Source organism: Amphiura filiformis, chromosome 4 (assembly GCF_039555335.1).
Source record: "Amphiura filiformis chromosome 4, Afil_fr2py, whole genome shotgun sequence".
Taxonomy (NCBI): domain Eukaryota; kingdom Metazoa; phylum Echinodermata; class Ophiuroidea; order Amphilepidida; family Amphiuridae; genus Amphiura; species Amphiura filiformis.
This window is the reverse complement of record NC_092631.1, coordinates 85,779,700-85,801,758: the sequence shown is the minus strand read 5'-3', so window position 1 is coordinate 85,801,758 and position 22,059 is coordinate 85,779,700. Positions and strand designations below refer to the sequence as shown.

Sequence of the window (22,059 nt, the reverse complement as noted above, 5' to 3'; positions counted from 1 at the left end):
TGTAACCAGAAGGGAGTCATCACCTTGGTAATGAACATAATTAAAAATGAAGCACCACTCCACTTCGTTAACAAGCTACAGTACAATCACTATACTGGATGTATTACTTCCTTTGTTTTTACTTACCATGCCCTTTTGATAAATAAATACCAACTGTTGCCATGGTTTTAGGCATCATTGATTTCTTGTTTTATGAAAGTGTTTAATTTTGTGCTGTGCAATTTTGTGGTATTTTCAATATTATTGATGCAGGGACATTGGAAAATATAGACAAGATTTTTAATTTGTCAATTAACAAAAATTGATCGAAGAACTTATGTGTTCACCTGGGTTGGTTTATCATGTTTATAAATGGGAAATAAACATCAATATTGCTGATTATGCAGACTTAATAATTTTGGCCTATATTGCTGACTAGTTGGATTACGAAAAAACCAACAAAACAAACTGATATCCAAATGAAATATAATGTATTTCTATGTGACTTTTCAAAAAGCTTACCATAGAAATCACAGTGAGTAACAATCCAGGGATGATAATCCCAAAAATGTAGCACCTTTCTGGGCTTGTAGATTTCCGTTTTGAAATCAGCACACCATCCACACCACCATCCAGCTTAGTTGACAATCCAACCAGATCTAATCCTAAATTTAATCCCTTGATTCCATTACTTATTATTTGTTAGTTTATTGGGAGATTTGAATAAAAATAAAATCAGTTGATATTCATGAACAAAGGTGTTTTCATGTGAGTTCACCATTGTATCAAAATATTTTGGGTCATTTTTCATATTACCGGTATATTATTATTTTATTAGACATGCATGACAACAACTCAAGGAGCAAGGAAATGATGACAATCAAAGCTTCCACATTTTCAAGCCTACAGCATCGAGTTGGTTTGTGATTTCATTCAATGCTCCATTGCTCATAAAGTGAGAACCAGTGGCGCGCCACGGGGGGGGGGCATGGGGAACTCTTGCCCCCTGTTGCCCCCCAGAAAAACCCCAAAATTACGGCGAACACTTCCATATTTGGCTGCAAAACTTTGTTGATTTTGCCCCCCCTGAAATTCACTTTGCCCCCTAATGCCCCCCGAAAAAAATTTCCTGGCACCGCCACTGGTGAGAACTACTTGAGGAGCTGATGTTACATTTGTATATGTTGTTTACTTGTTTGTTTGTTTGTTTGTTTGTTTGTTTGTTTGTGTGTTTGCTGTTCTTCAGACCAAGGATTTATGAAGAGCAACTTTTCTACAGGGTTGTTGTGAATCATCTAGCCAATCAAAATGTAAACATACCATAATAGGTTTGAAGTACTGTAGGCTAAATTTGTGTGTCAACAGGTCTATTCAATAGATTTTTGTGGAATGTGAAAAATTAATAAAGACCTAGAAATGGTTAGACCACCTAAACGACTGAAGAGGTAGAATCATCAATAATAGCTTCTCAAAATTGCCCAATATCCAGGTACCATTAGCAACATGTTCTATTGGAAACTATTGGAAGCATGCACACTTTATTTGTTGTAGAATGTGTACAGGAAACCACCTCTATTTACATCAGAATAGCAATTCACTTCCTCTAACTAGCCGACATTGTTCCCTGAAGTGCAATTTCGGGCCTTTTTACAACAAACCTATAATTTGGGATCCCAATTTTCTATTACATGTTCCATATGTGGCCAATTTAGTTCATTCAAGAATTCTTTGGTGCTAACCGTGCTATCAGCATTGAACACACACTGCATAATTTGATGTGAAAAGGATCTCTTCCGCCTACCTCTACCTGGAGCATTTTGGCATGGTAGTTATCATGCCATGCCAGTAAGTTTGTTACCCTTTTAAACCGCCTGTCTGGCCCGACATCACAGCCCTAAGCAAACTCCTTGCGTCATCGGTAGTCTTTTGTTGGGCAGTGGTGCAAAGCCCCCTGGCTGACCGGCTTGTTAAAAAATGCCGACCCCCTTTGCGAGTTCACCGCTAAGACTTCTTAAGGATGCTTAGCTAGCCCAATGTTAAATACTTTAACTTGTAATGAGTTTAACTTGTGGCAAAGTGACAAATATGTTCACAACAACTTCTGAACTACAAGCCAATGCAAAATAACTTTATACCTATAAACATATATAATTATCAGTGTTCGAAATTTTGGTTGTCCGTTCGCCCAGGATAACCAAAACACGCACCGGACAACTGAAAATAATGCTCTAGTTGTCCGGCAGACAACCAAATATTTACAGCCAAAAGTCACTTTTTCAGCATGTATATAGTTTGCTCAAACCTGACACAACTGATGAATTGTTAAATATTTAAGAGTAATTGTTGCAAAAAATTCAAGTACCGGAATATGCAGAGCTCTATGTCATGTGTATGTATCCTAAAAACACAACTAATTTGGTTCACTCATGTTCACAAGTATCAGGGGGAGGATGAGAAATAGCACGGAATAGCCAAGTTCTGACAATCAGACGGACAGAATAAAAGCTTTTTTGACAATGATTGATCACATCTATTTTGTATTGTAAAAGTTTCAGGAGAGTAAACACAATTATCAGTATTTATGAACCTAGAATATAATTAAAATCATATATAATTTTTGAGTTGCTGGACTTCATACATGACTGGATGTGTATGGGCAATTATATTATACAAAAGTGCAAATCATGTGTAGTACTATCTATTTATTAATATTTTTTTTATTTATGATTATTTCTTTATAATATATGGTTGAATTCACTAGTAAATTTAATCTATATTGTATATGGCTTTATCATCATTCAAAGTAAAGAAATTTGGCAGCAGTAAAAAAGTTTGACCCTCTCCCCGAAAAAAACATGCAACAAAATACCCGGGGGGGTTCTCAACTTTGGTTTTGGTAGGGACGTGCCGCTGAGATTTTGGAAGTAGACCCATATATATACCAATTTTTCAAGAAATTTGGACCCATTGATATACCAAAAGTCAAAATTTTCGGCCGAATTTAACCAAAATTGTCTTAGTTTTTACAAATTTTCCCAAACTTTTCTAAGACACAATGGGTTTTTCTTACATTGTAGGCCCAATTTTAGTTTTTTTGAGGGTTTAGTATTTGCAATTTGCATTGTAATATAGCAATTGTAGCATGTCTATAGTTCCCTAAATTTAGGCTTGCTAGAAATACATGGATTTTGGAGGCCAAGATACGCACCTTAATTTGTTTGGTAATTTCCCCCAAAAGTTTGTTAAAATGTATCAGGAATGCTAGCACTTGGCTCTTTTTAAACAATTTGTTTTTAGATTTTCCTCCAAAAGATACATTTGTGCCAAAAAACCCAATTTGCGACAAAATAATGCAATTTGCCTAACAGGCCTACCTATGTATCAAGCAGGTGTCAATATATATGTTACAGTGCTGCCAGTTGCTATTGTTTTGACAGGAGCATAACAACAACTGGTGTCATCAACCTCCAGGATGATGATGCTATGACTTAATTACTCTAATTACTAGTAATTGTCTCATGCAGTCCTTAATTAACTCTAGACTCATTAAGCTCAAGATAGTGTTTTGTGTTTGATAGTTACATGTAAAAGGCCCCTCCTGTTTGCAGTATAGCTAAGAGCTGCTATTATGTATGATGGTGTAATTCTATAGTTGTGCAAATTTATTAATTAGGTTGTTTTGTTTTCATGTAGTCTTATACAACTACAAGGACCTTTGGTAGCCTGGTATTTAAAACCAGACCTCTGGCTAGGATTTAATGTTTTGTGTACATATCTCCAAAATGAGGACTATTTGTTGTTGAAAATAAACAAACAAACATTGGTGCAGTAAATAAAAATTCCTTTAAAAAAGGAATGGGGCGCCCAATGTGAGATGGAAGGGATATGATGATCATGATATGATGAGAAATGCTTCATTGAATGAAGCTTTCGTGTCAATTTGCGATTATGTGGGGTGGGAGGGCCTATTGTAGTGAGGATATTGCTTTGGATATTGAATATTGTTGAATTTCGTTATGCAGGGCCTAGGGTATATGATGGATAGTATAGAAGACACAAATAAGTAAGCTTCCCCCCTAGTCATCTATACACTCATTCTTGTCACACGACGAATTTCGACAGTCATGTAAACGTAATTTCGTTTTTCACCCGACCTCCGTCCAGAAACAATCCTGAAATGTTGCAAACCTGGGGTCGGCACACTCATGCCAGTTTATCCTAAGGTATACTCTGTGTCTTTTGTAGCCAACCCTGTGGCTAAGAGAGGCTAGGAAATACGAATACAAAAAAATCATACCCTCCTTTCATATCAAACAATTCCAAGAAATTGACAGGCCTGTTAAATCAAGGGTAAGATCAATCGTTATTCTTCATGAAACGGGCACAGCCCATTTTTATGTTATTAATTCTGCTAAAATTAATTAATAAACTAATTACGCCATAATTATGACTTTAAATCGCCATAGAACTCTATTTTAAATGGACAAAATAGCCATTGGGGTTTTTGTCACTTTACCTTGCTAGGAACCCTTCCCAGCAGTTAGGCATATTACAATAAATATTATTTATTCAGCATTTTGGGTAAACACTAACAAAATGACGTAGGCCTAAATCGTACATTATTGCTTTAAACTGCCCAACAACGGTGAACCACAAGTCAAAAGTCGCCTAATTGGGCTACCATATCGCGGGGTTGGCAACTCTGGTTGCAAATACACTTCTGACCTTCAACACAGTCATATTTTTCGAATTTATTCCTTTCTCTGCTGAACAGAATTGAAATTCAATAATTAATGTTTTTTATCAGAGAAAGTCACCAAAAAGATACTGAGCTGTGTTCTAATATCTTTTGTCAAGCACATAAACCAATTAGTGATTTCATGATTGGTCAGTGGTTGTTTTGTTTTGTTTAAGGATTAGGTGTGCAAAGGTCACAGCCCTGTTGCTATTGCAATCACTATGGACCACAATGGCCTCATTCCAATGGCTAAAGCATTTTTAACCAAGAAGAAAGAAACCTTGTGTGAATTTTTGTTTCAGACTAGCACCTTTTGGATACAACATGTTTCACACAAAAATTGGGATTTCTTTTAGAATACCCTACCACTGTAGATTTTCAATGGGGGTCTTTTATGAACGACCCATACACATACACTGTGAATGTAAAAAATGGTAGGGTATTCTAAAAGATAGCCAAAAATGGACCTATGGTGTTGGATTTATATGGGTGCCTTCCCACAACATATGCAATGTGTAGGTTTATATGGGAGTTATTGTGAGTTTTTAGAACACTTACCATGTTGCCTATCAACTATCATTCACACTCTGACACTTTTAAAATGATCTAGTCAATTTGACTAGCTTTCTAGTGAAATAAGATATCTCACTGGATTTTCCAAGTCAAATTTGACCCAAAATCATGTGTAGAATTGAATTAATTATTTAGGTCAAATTTGATGCTGAAAATCTAGGGAGATAATAGTTATACCCATTCAAATATAGGTAGGTCATTTTGACTTGCTGTGTCATATTATTATTAAGAAAAAATAATTATATCAGGGAATTTCTCATCACCATGGCGTTGCTATCACTACCAGCTTCACAATTTCAAATTGCACATTTAGAATTAAATGAGCATGCCTGATCACAGTAATCAACTGGTCAATATTGATTATTTCTACAGGTTTTTCACAATTATTTCATTTCTTGTGGTCTAAATTCACCAAATCTACTGAGGCTGAAGAATATAAAATCCATAGCATAATTACCACATCTATTAGTGATTATAAATCGATATATATCATCTATTGAGCTATTTATACACGTACCCATAAGTTGTTGAAATTGGCAGTGTAACAATACCAACAATGGATTTATTAATGAACTTGAGTTAAATAGTCACAATGGCAAGTAACAAGCGTGTGGTAAATTAAGTATGAAACCATACATTTTATTGATATTTTCTGTATTGTATTCATACCATTGTTGGGTACAATATGTCATCTTTCAAACTCTAGTATATTACAATGAAATGAACTAATCAAACAAGTTCAGAGCTGTACGTGTCATCACTTACACTAGGATCCACAACATGCTCATCTATCAGGGGCACAGTTCTTTATCCCCAATACATTTGCACAATCATTGGATAACTTTTGACAATTTGGGACAAAAACTCATACTCTGCAATTGGAGGTCAAATTTTGCATCATGATTGAGGTTATTGAACTATGCCATTGGGATGAGGCCATTGTGGTCCATAGTGTTAATGAAAAATTATTCAGTTGTTGGTGAACTTCAACATTTTGATATGCACACTAATAGTACTGTAAAAGTCAATATTTTCGCGAGAAGATATTTTCGCGATTTTGAAGATTTTGTCAATTGCGCGAGAATTAAATTTTTCGGTTTTGATATTGATACAATAGAAACCTAATGCAAAAGGTTATTTTCGCGATTTTATGTCCACTCTCGGAATTCGCGAAAATAAAAACCTCGTGAAAATTTCTACTTTTACAGTAATACTAATACATTGTAGGTCTACTTTTTTGTGAGATCAGCATTAGGTCATACCCTATTGTTATACATTACCTTTCAAACTCAAGTTTCTACATTGTTATAGAAGTGAATTGAAATGTGCAATTTACATGTACGTGTTATCATGTTCAGAAGTTTCCAGATATGTCATCTATTCATGTTTCATTACATACCACTTTACTTGTGGTTTATTGTGATTTATTAAACCGTAAAACTATAGTAATATTTTTGTTGTATCGGTATTGTTGTAGTGTATTTTTGTTGAAAAGAAATGTTGGTAATATGAGCTAACACCCTTTATTGTTCACACATTTCTTTTTAAGATATGAGGGAACAAAAAGGTTCATGTGCAGTTGCTAACAATAACAGATTTAAAAATAAAATGACTTACAAATAGACAATTTAGTGGGCATAGATTGTTTATTTTATCATTATTATTATAGTGACTTTGTGCACTTTTGTCAGAAGCGCTGGTAATAAATTTGATAGGTTTTCATAGTGTGTATATGATAATTGGATTTTCTTTCATTCATTGTTGATTTTATTGCCAATAATTTCCATCATAAAACCAAAGATCTCACCTATGATGTATTTTATAATGCCGCCCAATTGGGCTACCAAGTCCCGGGTTTGACAACCCTGGTTTTGCATTTGGAAGGAAATAGTGCCAACCTTAAAATGTGGGCAGAGAGACAATGTCAATATGTCTGTTTTTCAAAATACCAATGAAGCATGGTAAATAGCTTGCCATATTAGTTGAGTTAATGGCTACGTAAAGGTGTCATCCTTTTCAGATATGTGTAAACTTGACCCTACAAATAGACCAGGTGCTGCTTCACAATGCAAAGGTGCCACCCCAAGTCCTTGCCATGCTTGTGTTCTTTTTAACCCTTTGTGCCATGTTGCTATCTTCAGTAGATAGTTAATGTCTGATGGACACAAATACATATTGTGCAATTATGTTAAAATCTAAATTCACCAACAGTTGTATTAAGAATGATTAGATATCATATTTCTGGAGATTCTTATACAACTTGCTAAGGCATTAGTGCAAATCCAGCTTGAAATGTGAGGGGGACATTCAGCCTAAATTGTCAAAAAGTGGCTGAAAAAAAGAGATTACATTAATCTTCTACACAGGGAGTGTGAATTGCAAATGGGTTTACCTGAATGGGTGACTCCATTTGAAATCTACACTCGCTGTAAAATATTAAGATGTCCATAGGGGTGTATGAGTTTCAATCGTAATAGCCCAATGCAGTGTTCTTGTTGAAGTACAATAGGTACAAATTGGAATAAAATAGCAATAAAGAGGATATTATTGTCTAGTTTGTTTTTGTTCATGTGAATTGAAATGGAAACGTGAGGATTTTAACAACTGTTGCAAGAAATTGAAAAAGGAAATTACAAATTAGTAAATGGGAATTGTTTTGGATCATTGGAAACCGGGCAGGTGTGTTAACATTGAAGGACAATGATAATTTTATTCTTCTAATATCGCTTGACCAAAATGTTTGTATTTCTGTTGAATTTTAAAATAAATCATAAATTAATGGAATTGCAGTGAATAGTGAAAATAGTTCTGAGAAAATAAATCAATTTTTGATGTCCCACTTAACATAAAATCACCATCTTAATAAGATGTGAGTGTCTCACAGTTAGATAGAATTATCAGCTTATATATTGGTATAGACCATATTGAATAAACTCAAGCGGAATGGTATAACAATAGAAATGGCAGCCATGTTGGTTCTAAGTTTTAAGTGACAGAGGGACAGGTGTCTAGTTCGATTCCAAAACTATTCATACCTATCACATGTTTTATTGTGCGAATTGCCCTGTGGTACCTTATGGTGGACAGAATTTTATTTAAATTAGGACGAGTGACGTAGTATTCGATAGGGTCTATGTACATAATGCATTTTCTGCATATAATTATTTTAAGAAAACCATTTTAGCTTTTTAAAAATTGATTTAGAATAATAACTGAAATTAATTTCTTTGACATTTATTTCATTGTTCTTTATTTGTTAAACTCCTTCAACTGTTATCTAGATAGACATAATATTCCATGTAAAATGAAACAGGTTATACCAAACCATTTTGAAACAGCTCAGAGGATAACTCGTCCAAGTTCAATTGGATTGGTTTCTTGTCATTAGGCTGATCAAAATGCTCACATCAAGGTAAACCGAAGCTATCTAGTCCGGCTTAGGATAATATGATAAGACCAGAGGATTTGATGCACTGTGAGTTCCATTCATGGGGAACGGCTAATGCACTATGAGCCAAAATGATCTCACTTCATATGGCAAAGTTCAATAACCCATATTCAACAAGCATAGCTCAAATTTTGACCTCAACTTGTTGGGTATGAGTTTTTGTACTCAATATATTCAAAGGTCATTCTATGTACAAACATATAGGGGTTAAAGAACTTGTGCCTGACAGTTGAGCATACTGAAATCCTATAGTGATGGATTACGTGTACTAACTTCCATAGTGGTTCAGTGGTCGCACTAAGAAATTTTTGTCGATAAATTAACGAGAATCTGTAAATTTTTGATGAATTTTCAGAAATTAATCATAATTGTTTTAAGAAATCACCTTTGTTTTACACCTATATAATGATCATGATAGAATACATAGTATTACAGTAAGAAATTTACATGGAGCAGGAAACATGGCCTTTTATCACACTTTTCTATCTTATGGTTCGTATAATATTTTGATATTTTAGAATGTTGGCATTTGATGTAGTAATAGGGCCTATAGTAATTAATTTAGTTCAGTAATTAATTTAATTATTTTAGTTATTCATTCTGGTGTATGTGTATGATGTTGTACTGGATGCCATGGATATTGGACCGGGCAAATAATTTACATTTTGTTATAACAGCTTTCTGATGGTTGTCCCTTTTGTTTGTCTTAAACTTAAAGGTTACTAAGGTATACCTTACCAATTAATCCAATTACTTCCAGTTCAATTAACTTTAATTAAATCATTTAACCAATTTACCAAAGGCATGTTTGGGGCAACAGTTTCACAATATAAACAAATTTCACAAAAGAAATTTAATAATCTGGCTTGATTATGTAGCGAATTACAAAATCCATTTCAAATAAGAATTAAGCTTCCTTCTGAACCAGTTTGTGGTTAATTATATACACCAGATGCATAATTAACATACATATTATACGTCCAGGAATTGTCATTTAATAAGATGCATATTAAACATGCATGATGCATGTAATTGCATTAGGTACATATGAATTAGTAAATAGGATAATTATGATTGTTGTTGATGAATGACTTTTAAAATTGATATATTGATGCATGCTCTCTTTTATTATTACTCAAAGTTCTGCTTTATGTAAATGAATGAAAAGTACAATACATCGCTCAGTGCAGTGAATTGGACTTCTTAATATACTTGACAATGAATTCACATGTAGAGAAATGTTGGATATTTTCATCAAAAAAGCTGAGTGTCAAATAAAACTGCTCAATTTATATATCAAGAAATCGGGATATCTTCATCAGAAAATTTGTGACAAATGATCCAATCAAATAAAATTGCTTTGCATGCATCCATGAAAGTATTAAAATTCACCTCTGATCAGGTCTCAATTAAGTAGAAGTTCAAGGCTATTACTAAAAATCCCTGACAGTATTTTAAATGGTTTCAACCCAGAGGTTGATTCAATGTAATCCCAGCATGCAGTATGTTATTATGTGCAATGTAATAAAGGAGCCATTTCAACACCATTTCACATTCAAATTTATGTACAAAATAAGAACCAGTAGTTTTGATGGAATATTCATCGCGACTTTTATGTTTTAAATTGATAATTGGGTACAGGTAATGTTTGTGGATACATTGCTACCAAGAAAGTTAAAAAGTCGTGTGTTTTAAAAACAATTTTAGCTATTTTAAATGCTTGAGAAAAGAAGGTGGAACCAGCAAAGTTTTCTTGCACATGCATGCATGCAAACACATAGCTTATCTTGTTGTATAACAACCTTGACCATGCACAGCAGGAGCCCAGTGTGATGTTTTCTGAAAATAACCATGTGTTTCTCAAACATGCTGTCAGTGGCTGCAATGTATTCTGGGCTTACATTTAAACAACCTCTGGTTTCAACCTGTTATAAAAGCATTTTAATTCATCAGTAACAATTTGTTTATAAGGGCAACAGGTGACCTGTGTAGGGTGTCCCATCATGCTGATTGGTCAATAGTTTTACAAATCTCTTACACAGGCTGTCCACAGTTTTGTTTTATGGTCGATCATCCAGGTTTAGCAGATAGGAGGATGAACCTGAGTTTAATGTACAGAGGTTGATTTGTGAACTTGATAGGTAATTTGAACAGTAATTACTGTACAGTGTGATATTTTTGTGGTAAAATGTTTTTGCAGTATTAATTTTTTCGTGATTTGAAGTTGAAGTGTTTGGAGTAGTTTTGTGGTAACAAACAATTAGGCCTACACATTAAAGCATAGGGTAAAAAAATGCTGAAAAGCACGAAAATAAAACCTTAAAAAAAACACTATAGTTTTCTAGCCAAGTTATTACTGTATTCACCTGACCGTGACATGTGATATTTCAAGACTGTGTGGTCTGGGTTTATGCATGGCAAATTAATATCTAGGCTCAAGAAGGCTAAACATTTTTTAAGAAGAAACAATACGAACAGATCAAATTCACGAGGAGCATCAAAAATTTATGTTCATTTCATGGTAAATTGTAAATAAATTATAGTATACAATTAATTAATGCATAATTTAGTGATTTTCAACACCAGGTTCAGATACCTTCATAATTAATTAAACATGGTAAATAGTGGAGCCATTTTATGCATTCAGGTATAGGCCTATATCATATGTATGTTGTGGTGTTGACGCAGCATAACTATTCAAAAACAGAATGCCTTTGATCTTATTATTTACTTACTTAAAAGTGTATTATATTAATATATTCAAGGTTGAACAAAAGCACCAATTAATAAGTTCTAACCTTCAGGCATTTTATTAGCTAAAATTGGGTAAAAATAGTAAATATCCTTTAAATATTACCCTAAATCCATTTCCTGTTTGCATATATGATAGGCAAACCAAAATTACCTTTCTGATCATGTAAGCTTACTGTAAGCTTTCTACTCGTATCTCTCCATCTTGGCTTATAGGCCAATAATCTCCAGCAAAATATCAATGGTCACATTCACCCTGCAGCAACTTGAATCCTGGTTTCAGATGTGATCAGTGAATTAGACTTGAAGATTATGAAACCCTTAAACTTGTTTTGATATTTTGAATGTAAGTGTTAACTTTTTGTGCAAAATTTAAGTGGTAAATATTTGACTTAATTCTTGCAAATCTTACCTTGGAGCAGAATTCTGCTCTTGTAATTTGGGTTAATATGGAGGTATTAAAGGTATTTATAATTTTTGTGTATAAGGTAATCAGTTGTTTGCATTCTGAAATGTTAAATATTGTTGGCAGACTGAAATTAAGACCAACAAAAGGTTTTAGATCTACTTTGAATAATTTTACTAATAGGTCGAAACATATAAATTCATTAGTTAAATTGGATTAAAGGATTTGATCGCAGAAAGTAATGTACCTTGCATTTATATTTTGGAGATTTGGTATGAAATAAAATATATTGTACACTCATAGTCATACCAGGGAAGGATCATACATACATGTAAGCTTATTTACACTTTCAAACATTTTAAAGTTTGAGATTTTATCAATAGAACTCTCACATCTCTCATCTTTGAAATATATAGCATGTACACCATCGCCTTTCGTATGCCGGCTCAGAAATGTTCATTTTCAATTTCATAGCATACTAACCATGATTATTTATACATGTTTTGTAGCAATGTGCATGCATGATTTTGCCAAATGAATTGGAAATCAGTTAATACGCTCCATGTTATTTTCTCAATATAAGTATGTTTTACCTCTGTTAGTTATATAAAGTGTTTTTATTTTGTCAAATTTGTGCAATTCATGTAAAGTTTATGTCTATACAAGAAATAACCTGTGTACCCTAAGTACCCTTACACCTTACAGTGGTAATTTGCCCAGGTAATTGGTTGTCAGTGACCTCTGAAAGTGATAAATACAACACAAATTTGTCATGGACTAAGAAAATGTGCCATAGAAATCGGTAATGCTCAAAGAACACAAATACACTGGTGACCCAGTGTGAAATCAGATATAAATTTGAAGTAAATTTGGTCTTGATTTTGAGAATAATAGTCCTTTCTGTTCAGGGTTGAGATCATGACAGATTTAAGGAGGTCCTTTTGAGGGTAAATCATCCAAGAGAATAATCAATTTGATGGAAGTAATTCCTTTTGGGAGGAAACAAAATGTTTTGGTGGGAACTTCCTATCTTTCACCTTTATTGCCCCATCATAAACAAAAATCAAACTTGGTAGCATCATTATTAACCTTCTTCATGTGGGTTAACAGTAGACGACAAGTTCCAAGTGTTTTTAAAAATTCAAAAATTTCAGAATTGTACATTTTTATGACCATATATGGAATCGGCACACAAATTTCATTATAAAATGACAAACAAGCCTAGTGTTGGTTCAGTTATTCTTGAGGTAGCTCTTGATATTTTGAAAAAATATGTTGAAGACACAGTTTGGATGCCATAACAGCATGAGTGCCTGATCTGAGTCCAGTACCATTTGACATCATCTGTACCCAGAGAAGATACTGTACCCTTCCCAGAATGCTTTGTAACATGATCATCTCATTTCCTCAAATGACACTCCCGTTATACAGACACATGTTCCCTTGTTTTCAGTTTAAGAATAATCTGGTTAAACATGGGTGGATAGTCAATAAACATATTTGACAAGATCAGATCTGGATGTGCTTTGTTCATTGAGGTACATTTTGTCACTATCGACCTATGTTGAACAGCAAATCAATACAGGAAATGAAAATAGAAGAAATGCATTGTGGGAAGTGTAAGATATATTCTCTGATCTGTATCTGCATCCACCTCTTACCTAATAGGTTACCATACATTCAGAATTCACCTTTCCATACAGGATTAAAATGCACCTTCAGTGTAATGTATACGGACATATGATCCATCAAAAATGAACTAAGACAGCCTAATTGTTATCATTAATAAAGTTTTAATTACGGGGATGGCTCCAACTCTACCTGTATATGCACCTGCTCAGCGGAGGCCCAGAAAAGTAGTAGTCCTTTGTTTCAGTTTCTAAGACAATGCTTCTCACTTCTAATTGCCATAAGGCAAAAATAACATAATGAGACATTCAAAGAACCATGAGACTGATACTGGGAATGTTTGTACTTATTTCTATGCAGCGATTCTAGGGAATTGAGCTTTCAAACCTAGCAGGATTTTTTTTCTTCAAAAATCAAAATTAAGCTTTTTATAAGTGAATTGTTTTAGTGCGACAATTAGATATATGGGTGGGTAACACACTAAACGGAAACTTTTCATTCAAATTTGCAGTATTACAAACAGAAAAATGTTGCAGCAAGAGTAGACAAAATTTAACTTGACTTGTCACAAGATCAGTAAAATTAAAATTTTTCATTCATGACAGTAGCACAAGCACAAGGTTTATTCCATTGTATCAGATGTCCGTTCGCATACATAGGCTGGACATTGTCTAGTTGATTATCTCTCATATTTATTCAATAATGAGTGAGATATTTGTCGCCAGTGTGCTCCATAGATAGCCTTGCTAATTATTTGCCTTTTATAGATAAGTGACATCTGTATTGAATACAGGTGGGTAGTAATGATATGTGACATACGGATAATGAGATAAGAAATGATATCAAATCGGACGACAATGTTTGGGAAATTAATTTTTGGACATCAGTCGGCTATCTGATCTCAAAATATTGTGCATTACAGAGGGTATATTTAAAAGTTGAAAGAACTGATGTTACATTGTATACTAAAGTTATGTATGAGATGTGCTATCTTCAGTAGATAGTAGTTTGAAATATTTGAAGTAATGAGATGTCATGTTCTATGTTATGATCTTTAGTTTAATCAAATGTTGATTATTTTTAATTGTATATTCACTTAATTAGCAGATACTTTAGCATATTGAAATATCATTACCTAATTTTACTTTTAACTGATTTAGCAGGTCTTTACTAGAACAGTCAATTTGAATGGATTTTAAAATGATTATTTCACAGCCACTCCACCAATCAAAAACAAGTTGTGTAATAATGTGCTATCTTCAGTAGATAGTAATTGAAGTATATAATTGTGACTTGTGAAGAATCAGGTACTCTATCCTAGTAATAAACTGTATCTATGTGATAATAAAGAAAACTTGTGACTAAAGTTTACCAGGTTTATTGGTGAAAAACAAAAAAGATAACTTGATCAAAGGCTTGAAACCAACCCACTCCTGGCAATGTCTTTGTAGTTGGTTGAGTCATTACAAGTATGTGAAAAGTTACACTGGGTTTGATTATAAAGTCGATAAGTTAGAATGTTACTTTGTGTAGTCAAAGGTCACACCATTTTGTTTGTCTGAGTTTTTCTTACCCCAATGCTGCCAAACAAGTATGAAGGCATGCGCCTAAGCTGGGCAGCAAATATTAGCTTAATAGCTTTTGATGCTTCCGAAATGTGTTGAATTCAAAATGGTTGCTAAATGAATTATTTGATGTGGGTGAGTAAGATCAAGTTAAGATGTAGCTGTTGTTTTAGTTTGTTATTTCTTTACGTATCCATTTACATTTTGTGATAACATTTTGTATTTTTAACTTATGACTCAGAAAGGAATCATTATTAACAGATAGTAGTAGAATTGATTTTTTGAAGGATAGAAATAGTAGATAAGATGATTGAAGGTATGTAATTGGAAATACGGAGAATGTCAAAGTCATGATGCAGAACTAATGTGACAAAAATGACAAAGGGTTTTATCTCACCACAGTCTTCAGCGAATCTCTTAATAATTCTATTTTTAGATCAATATAATGTAGTAAGTTGCTGCTAAAACAAGTGCATGAACCATGTGAACATGTCTCAATATGATCTACAATAAATAAATAAAATAATAAATTTTGGATCCAAATCATTATATGTGTAGGTTACAGATTTTTGTTACATGATTGAATATAATTACTTTGCAAGTGGACCAAACTAACATGTGATCATATTTCTCACTGATGATACAGTACATGGTCAGTGTGGTTAGACCTTGTTTTCTAGTATGGAAATATATAAATAAAATAATCAAAAATTTGCACAAATTTTGGATTATTTTATTTATATATTTCCATACTAGAAAACAAGGTCTAACCACACTGACCATGTACTGTATCATCAATTCAATTTTAGTACTGTGAGCCCTTTTAAACCCAGCCTGCTGCTGTTCAACCACGTGCACACACATTGAGTTATGGCAAGGCGCAATGAAATACTACTAATTGAAATGTTCACACTCATAAGTGAACTTTGCTGATGTCTTTATTAAAACCCACAAAAGCTTCAAATGCAGGTGTTGGCAGGTAAACGCTAGCCGACCAATCACACCCCTACCTGATATCACAATATTGCCTTAGCCTCCTACTAAGACATGCTTCATACAGACTTGCCAATTGCCTAGTCTCCTTCCAAAACTTGCATTATCTATCCTATTCTGATCATTATAATTAGGTTAGCCTCCTACCAAGACTTGCTTTATATACCTGTCTATTCATCGCCGGAGGTTAAACACATGGTGAGGAATCCTAGTGCTGTTACTGTACCTTTGAGTTAGGTATAATGAATTTATGGAGACATTTATTAATTTCAATTAGTGTGAAAAGAAGGGTTTTTTTGACATATATTTTAAAGTGATGATAATAGGTATCCTGATATTCATAAATAAGCATCGTTTTATGATGACCAAATTAAGTCTTGTTTTTTTGGCATCTTTGGTCTAATTAGAATAATTTTATCTGTTGACAATTCAATAGTGTCTAAAAATGCTTTGAAAGAATTGAAGGAAGAGAAGTTATTTTAGTTACATTTATACATAAATAATTTTAACTCATGCCCATCACAAACATGAAAAGCAAATGGTTTCTTAGAGAACCACAGAATGTTTATTCCCTCTCTCACTCTGGGCTCTCACTCTCTCTTCTATGTGTTTGGATATTAATGTGTTTGTTCTTTTCAACCATTTTGGAAATTTTCCAACCACTGCACCCTGAAGAGAAAGTAAAAGTCTTTTCAAGTTTTCAAATCATATTTCTGAGTTCAATATACAGGTGTAATTGTGGGTATATCTGTAGGTTAACAGAGGTCACACAGGTTAACATTTTGATTGTATTGTTAATTGCCGATTAAAAAACGTTTGCGATTAAAAAATGTCTGCGGTCTGTGGCTTTAAAAATATATTCTTTCAATATAATACACTGAGAGGTGGAACATTTCAAAAGTACTTTGATAGACTAAAACTCTGAGCTGAACTGGGGAGATTCTTATCCATTCCGTCTAATCAAAAACAAGGTTAGCAAAACTAATTTATCATGATTATTACCAAATTTCATTTCTTATCAGAGGAAACAAGTGAGATTTGCAGACATTTAATCACACCCAAAGGGTGAATCTAATCATGTTACCATGGTAATTACAGGTGTTGTTGTAGTTTCAATACCAACTGGATGTTGTTTAGTGGACAAACATTAGATGCATGTTTGGCAACATTCTTTTGAGGAACAGCCAAGGTTGTGTGTTAGGAACATTTTTGTTTGCTATGATAACAAACTTGATTTCTTTTGTTTTGTTTTTCTGTAAAGTGTTACATGGTTGGAAGTTCTTGATTGTTGTTATGTTATATGGGCAATATGTTGAGATGATTCAAGTACAGGATCCTCTGTGTATTACTTATTATATTTTATGTATCAAAGCTAAATATTAATCAAATTCTGTTTCCAACTTCTTGAAATGTGTCATATAGTTTGCATCACTCATGCAGCATGAGCAATGATAGTTGTGATCTTCTGTGGAATAAATTGTGGCTAGTTGTTTACAACTCATTACTGTTCATTGTTAAACCATTGTATGTATAGACTGAGATGGATGCTGGATATTTATATTCATTCGTCCTATTTCTGTTGCCCTGAAATCTAGCCTATCAAATGTGCAATGTTCTTAAACCTTCTAGGTGTTATAAAGAGATCTCATGTAATCTTAACGCACCGCTGTTGCTTTGTTCATCATAAGAATGAGGTTTAAGGACTGCGTGTGCTGACTGGGATTTGCTCAAGCCAGCTTCATCTTACACAGTCTCCAATATCACACTGAAGAGGTGATGGTCGTACTTTGTGGTAATCTATGGGCAGGGGAACAGTGGCTCAATTTTAATATAGATATAGGCTTACACTTACAAGAAAAACAACAGCTGTCATGGAGTTGAACCTTAAAAAGTTCAAAGCAATTGCATGATTGCATTTAAATACTATAGGCCTATGATAGCCAGGATTGGGACACCAAACAACTGACAGGGTCTTGTAAGAGGTCAGTTGAAGTTAACTAGGACAATTGCATTATGTTATTATAGGACCCAAATGATGGCTATTATACAGACATTAATATTATAGTGTGAAAATTCAAACCAATCATTTACTCAAATATGCCATTTTGTCTCCCAAGTTAAGTTGGGCAAATTTGAAAGTATTTTGAAATAAACGGAATGGTCAAATTTAAGTGAATTTGTATATTAACCTTTAATCAGAAGTCATAAAAGCACAGACTGAGCAATTGCTTCCATCAGGGAACCTGCTTCCATGAACAGAAGCCAGCATTTACCCCAAGCACAGAGTGAGCAATTGCTTTGATTTGATTTGATTGATTCAAATTGGCCTGTTTTAAGTGGAATGGTTTTAAGTGGAACAGTGTTATTTGTTAGTCATTTTTTCTATTTAAAAGTGAACTAAAGGATAAAGATGTTTCACACATCAGTTGTGACTGGAATAGACAGCTTGTAAATTTTAAAGTGAATTTCATTTGGTTGGTATAGGATGTGTCAGTGGTGTATGAGTGTGTACAATGTACTATGCCTACCTCTTACATACATTGAATACTGCACTATATGTTTTCCTTTAGAAAGTGAAGATAATATTCATCATATTGAATACAATTTGTAGTGATAATCAGTGTTCCGGCAACGCCATATGGTGCAATTGGACCAGCGTTTCCAAGAATAAGTATAAGGCCTCCAAAGAAAAAAAAATCCCAATCTAAGCAGCCCCTGGACCCAAAGTCCCTCAGCCAAAAATTTCACTCACAGCTAAAATTGGTCCAATAAAAAAAATCCGTAGAGGGAATCTAAGATAATGATCTTAGATTGAAACAATTTACATCCTAAATGAGTTTTCCTAATTATATCTCATCAATTTTATTACCCTATTATCTACTCATAACATTAAATGGTAAAATACCAGTGAAATGTTATATATTGTTACAGTACCTACAGAAATTACAAAATATTCAGTGTTAGTTATTCTTTGGGTCAAACCAGTGAGTGATTCTTGAAAGAGCCATCGGATAATTATAGAGAGTGATATTTCGAAGCCCTTTTGATATAAATTATTAGCTATTATTCAATACCTATTTAGGTGTGAAAGTCATTATCTTTATCATTTAAAATTAATTGAATGGTATTAGGTAAGGTTAACATCATTATAGGTGCAAAATGAAATTGAAAATAAAGTACAATTACCTCCTTGGGGAAATGATAAACATAGAAGCATACCTACTATATGGTGGATCACCAAGAATGGAGTGGAGAAAAACACCTAGAATCATGGCTAATGGCTTCACCTACAAAAGAACAAAATAATACATCATTCTGATCATTACACCATAATAAATATCTCTAATGTGCATGAAGGATGCAAACTGAACATCAGACTTGCAAAGGAGAAAATTTCAAAATTATGTTAGTGAATTTTGGGTTTTTGCAGGGGAGGGAGGGGGAACATCTGGCGGAAGAGTTGGGGTATTTCCCCCCCATGCCCTCTGTGGCACCGCTTGTGGTAAAATAACACTATCAATACAAAAATACACATTTTACAATACAAAATTTACATCTGAACTCTTGAAGCATACACTGTTCTTGTTATTTAATAAAGAACCTTTCTTTTTGATCATTTCAGCTTCATCAGAGGAAGTGGTATTACTAAGAGAGCAGTTGAGAAGTTTGAGCGCAGAGATGATGTTCCTACGACAAGCTCTTGGCATGAAAGCAGCATCACAAACTCACACAAATGGATTGCCACATTTAGTCACCCCAATGCAAGGTAAGCTTACATGGCAAATTTTGTTTACTTGCTGTATGTTTGTTTATTTGTTTGTTTGTCTGATGGGTTGGTTGTTTGTTTGTTTCTTAAATGGGCACTCTGTGCAAGGATCAGCAGCCCTTAAAAATGTTCCAACCCAGGTACAGAACCTATGTCATGGATGTATGTACATTGGACCAATAAAAAAAAAACATTATTGAAGATAAAGATGAAGCAAAAGAAGTTGTCTATAAGTTTGTCTATTTATATTGTTTTGTAAATGGTCGCTCTGTGCACAGATATGGGTGGGTCCTGATGGGACCAGCTCTAAAACAATGCTATATAACCAGGGTAAAATGTATGTATGTAGGTTAGCCCATTCAATAAAAAAACATTATAAAGATAATGATCAAGTAAAAGAAGCCTTAAGTTTGTTGGTCTATTTGTATTGTTTTGTAAACCGTCATTCTGTGCATAGATACGCTTGGGTCCTGATGGGACAAGCTCTAAAACAATGCTAAACCAGGGTAAAAATGCTGTATCTTGGTCTGTAAAAAAAAGAAACATAATTTAAGATACAGATGAAGAAAAAGAAGCCACTCCTATGCATCAAAATTAATTAGAACAATTTAACTGGCAGCATTTGTGTCAATATGATCAAATAGAAAGGAAATTCATAATCCAATCTGAACTGCCACAGATACTTTTTGTGTTTTTGTACTTTGAAGTTTGCCTACCCAGTACCCATGCATTATTTCATTAATTTGAAGTATCATTAACAATGAATTGCTATGATATTGGCAGTAAATTGGAAAATTCATTGTTATACTTTGGGGACAAAAATTTTAGGCACTTCATTTTATTTCATCAAGGGAAAGTAGAATCTAATATACAGCATTATTCCTTGCAAAGTGAATTGAACTAAATTCAATTTTGGTATAGAGCTCTGCATTTTCCTCTCTGTCTCTCTCTACAAAATTGTTTGTTCTTTGCCGCTGTTATCAGGAAAGCAACAGACTCCCTTATTTATCTTATTTGCTCTTTGCACAAAGAAAGAAGCAGCTGAATCAGTAGAAGTAGATTGTATAGATAGAAGAAGAGTATGGTGTGGTTATTTGGAATGTTTGAATGTTTTAGGATGAACATGATAATTAAAGCTTGGGTTGGATGTATTTTTGTACTTTTATATTGTATTTTTTTTACTTTCCTTATATAACTTAAGATTTGAGTGTAATCAAATTTTCAACAAACTTTGCTTCATTTGATAATGCAAGTTAGCTGCGGGTACTGATATAGTTTGATCAGCTCATGATTGGGGGGCCTTGTTACACCATGGATTAATATCAATCTATCTTATTTTGAGAATAGTCTTGTAAGAAGCATCACAAATTATTTATCGTAGTCCTATACTTTTGTCTACTTTCTTTAACACAAAAAGCGTAGACCAGGCAGTTCAACTACATGTATATCACTCTTAATGTGTGTCTACTTTTCGACATATTATGATAGAAGCCTAACAATTCCCAGTTTCCCACCGATTATGAGCTGATCAAACTATAGCCTAGCTAGCAAACCATCCCTTATCAGGTTGGACCAGAGCAAAAGAAAGAAACAAACATATCAAAATAATACATTATTATAATAGACTTTGACACTATAATAAATTCTTGTTGCATATAATATGATGTTTGATACATGGATCCAGTCTGTCTGCAGTTGTTGTTTCACATGATCATGATGTATGATGAAACAGGTGGTTAGCAATATGTTTCAAAATTTTCATTGTCATGGTCAACATGTTTGACAACTTCATTGCAGAGACTGGGACTGAGAATTTGGAGAAAGGTGTTCAAAGAGAACATGCCATAAAAATGTATTAATAAGCATATATTTATAATGTGCCTATATTAATAATTAATGAGTTGCACATTTTTATGGTATTTCTGCAGTATGTGCCAGAGTTTAAACTAGATTCTAATATTATTTATGAAAGTGATCATGTCTTTATCCCGGACAAGTGGGGAGAGATGGCAGGATTTCCAAAATGTGGTTTTTTTTTCAGATTTCACCGCTTTACATCTAAAAACTTTTTACCTCTGAAATGGAAACATCTTGTTGCTCTGAAAACTTTGGTTTTTGCATTGAAATGTTACTTTTTGCAAATCTTTGGCTATTTATAAAGTTATGTTGTACCAATTTAATTTGTAGCACTGACTCAGTGCCCAGATCTCT

The 22,059-nt window shown here is 33.7% G+C and overlaps 1 protein-coding gene across 1 annotated transcript in view; it reads left to right on the top strand.

The window, feature by feature from the left end:
• The window catches only part of LOC140151585 (myosin-I heavy chain-like), a 143,150-nt gene that overhangs the window by 71,017 nt on the left and 50,074 nt on the right, over window positions 1-22,059 (top strand). Inside the window, 1 exon segment of the mRNA XM_072173981.1 lies at window positions 19,705-19,848. Within this exon segment, the coding sequence (XP_072030082.1) occupies window positions 19,705-19,848 (144 nt within the window).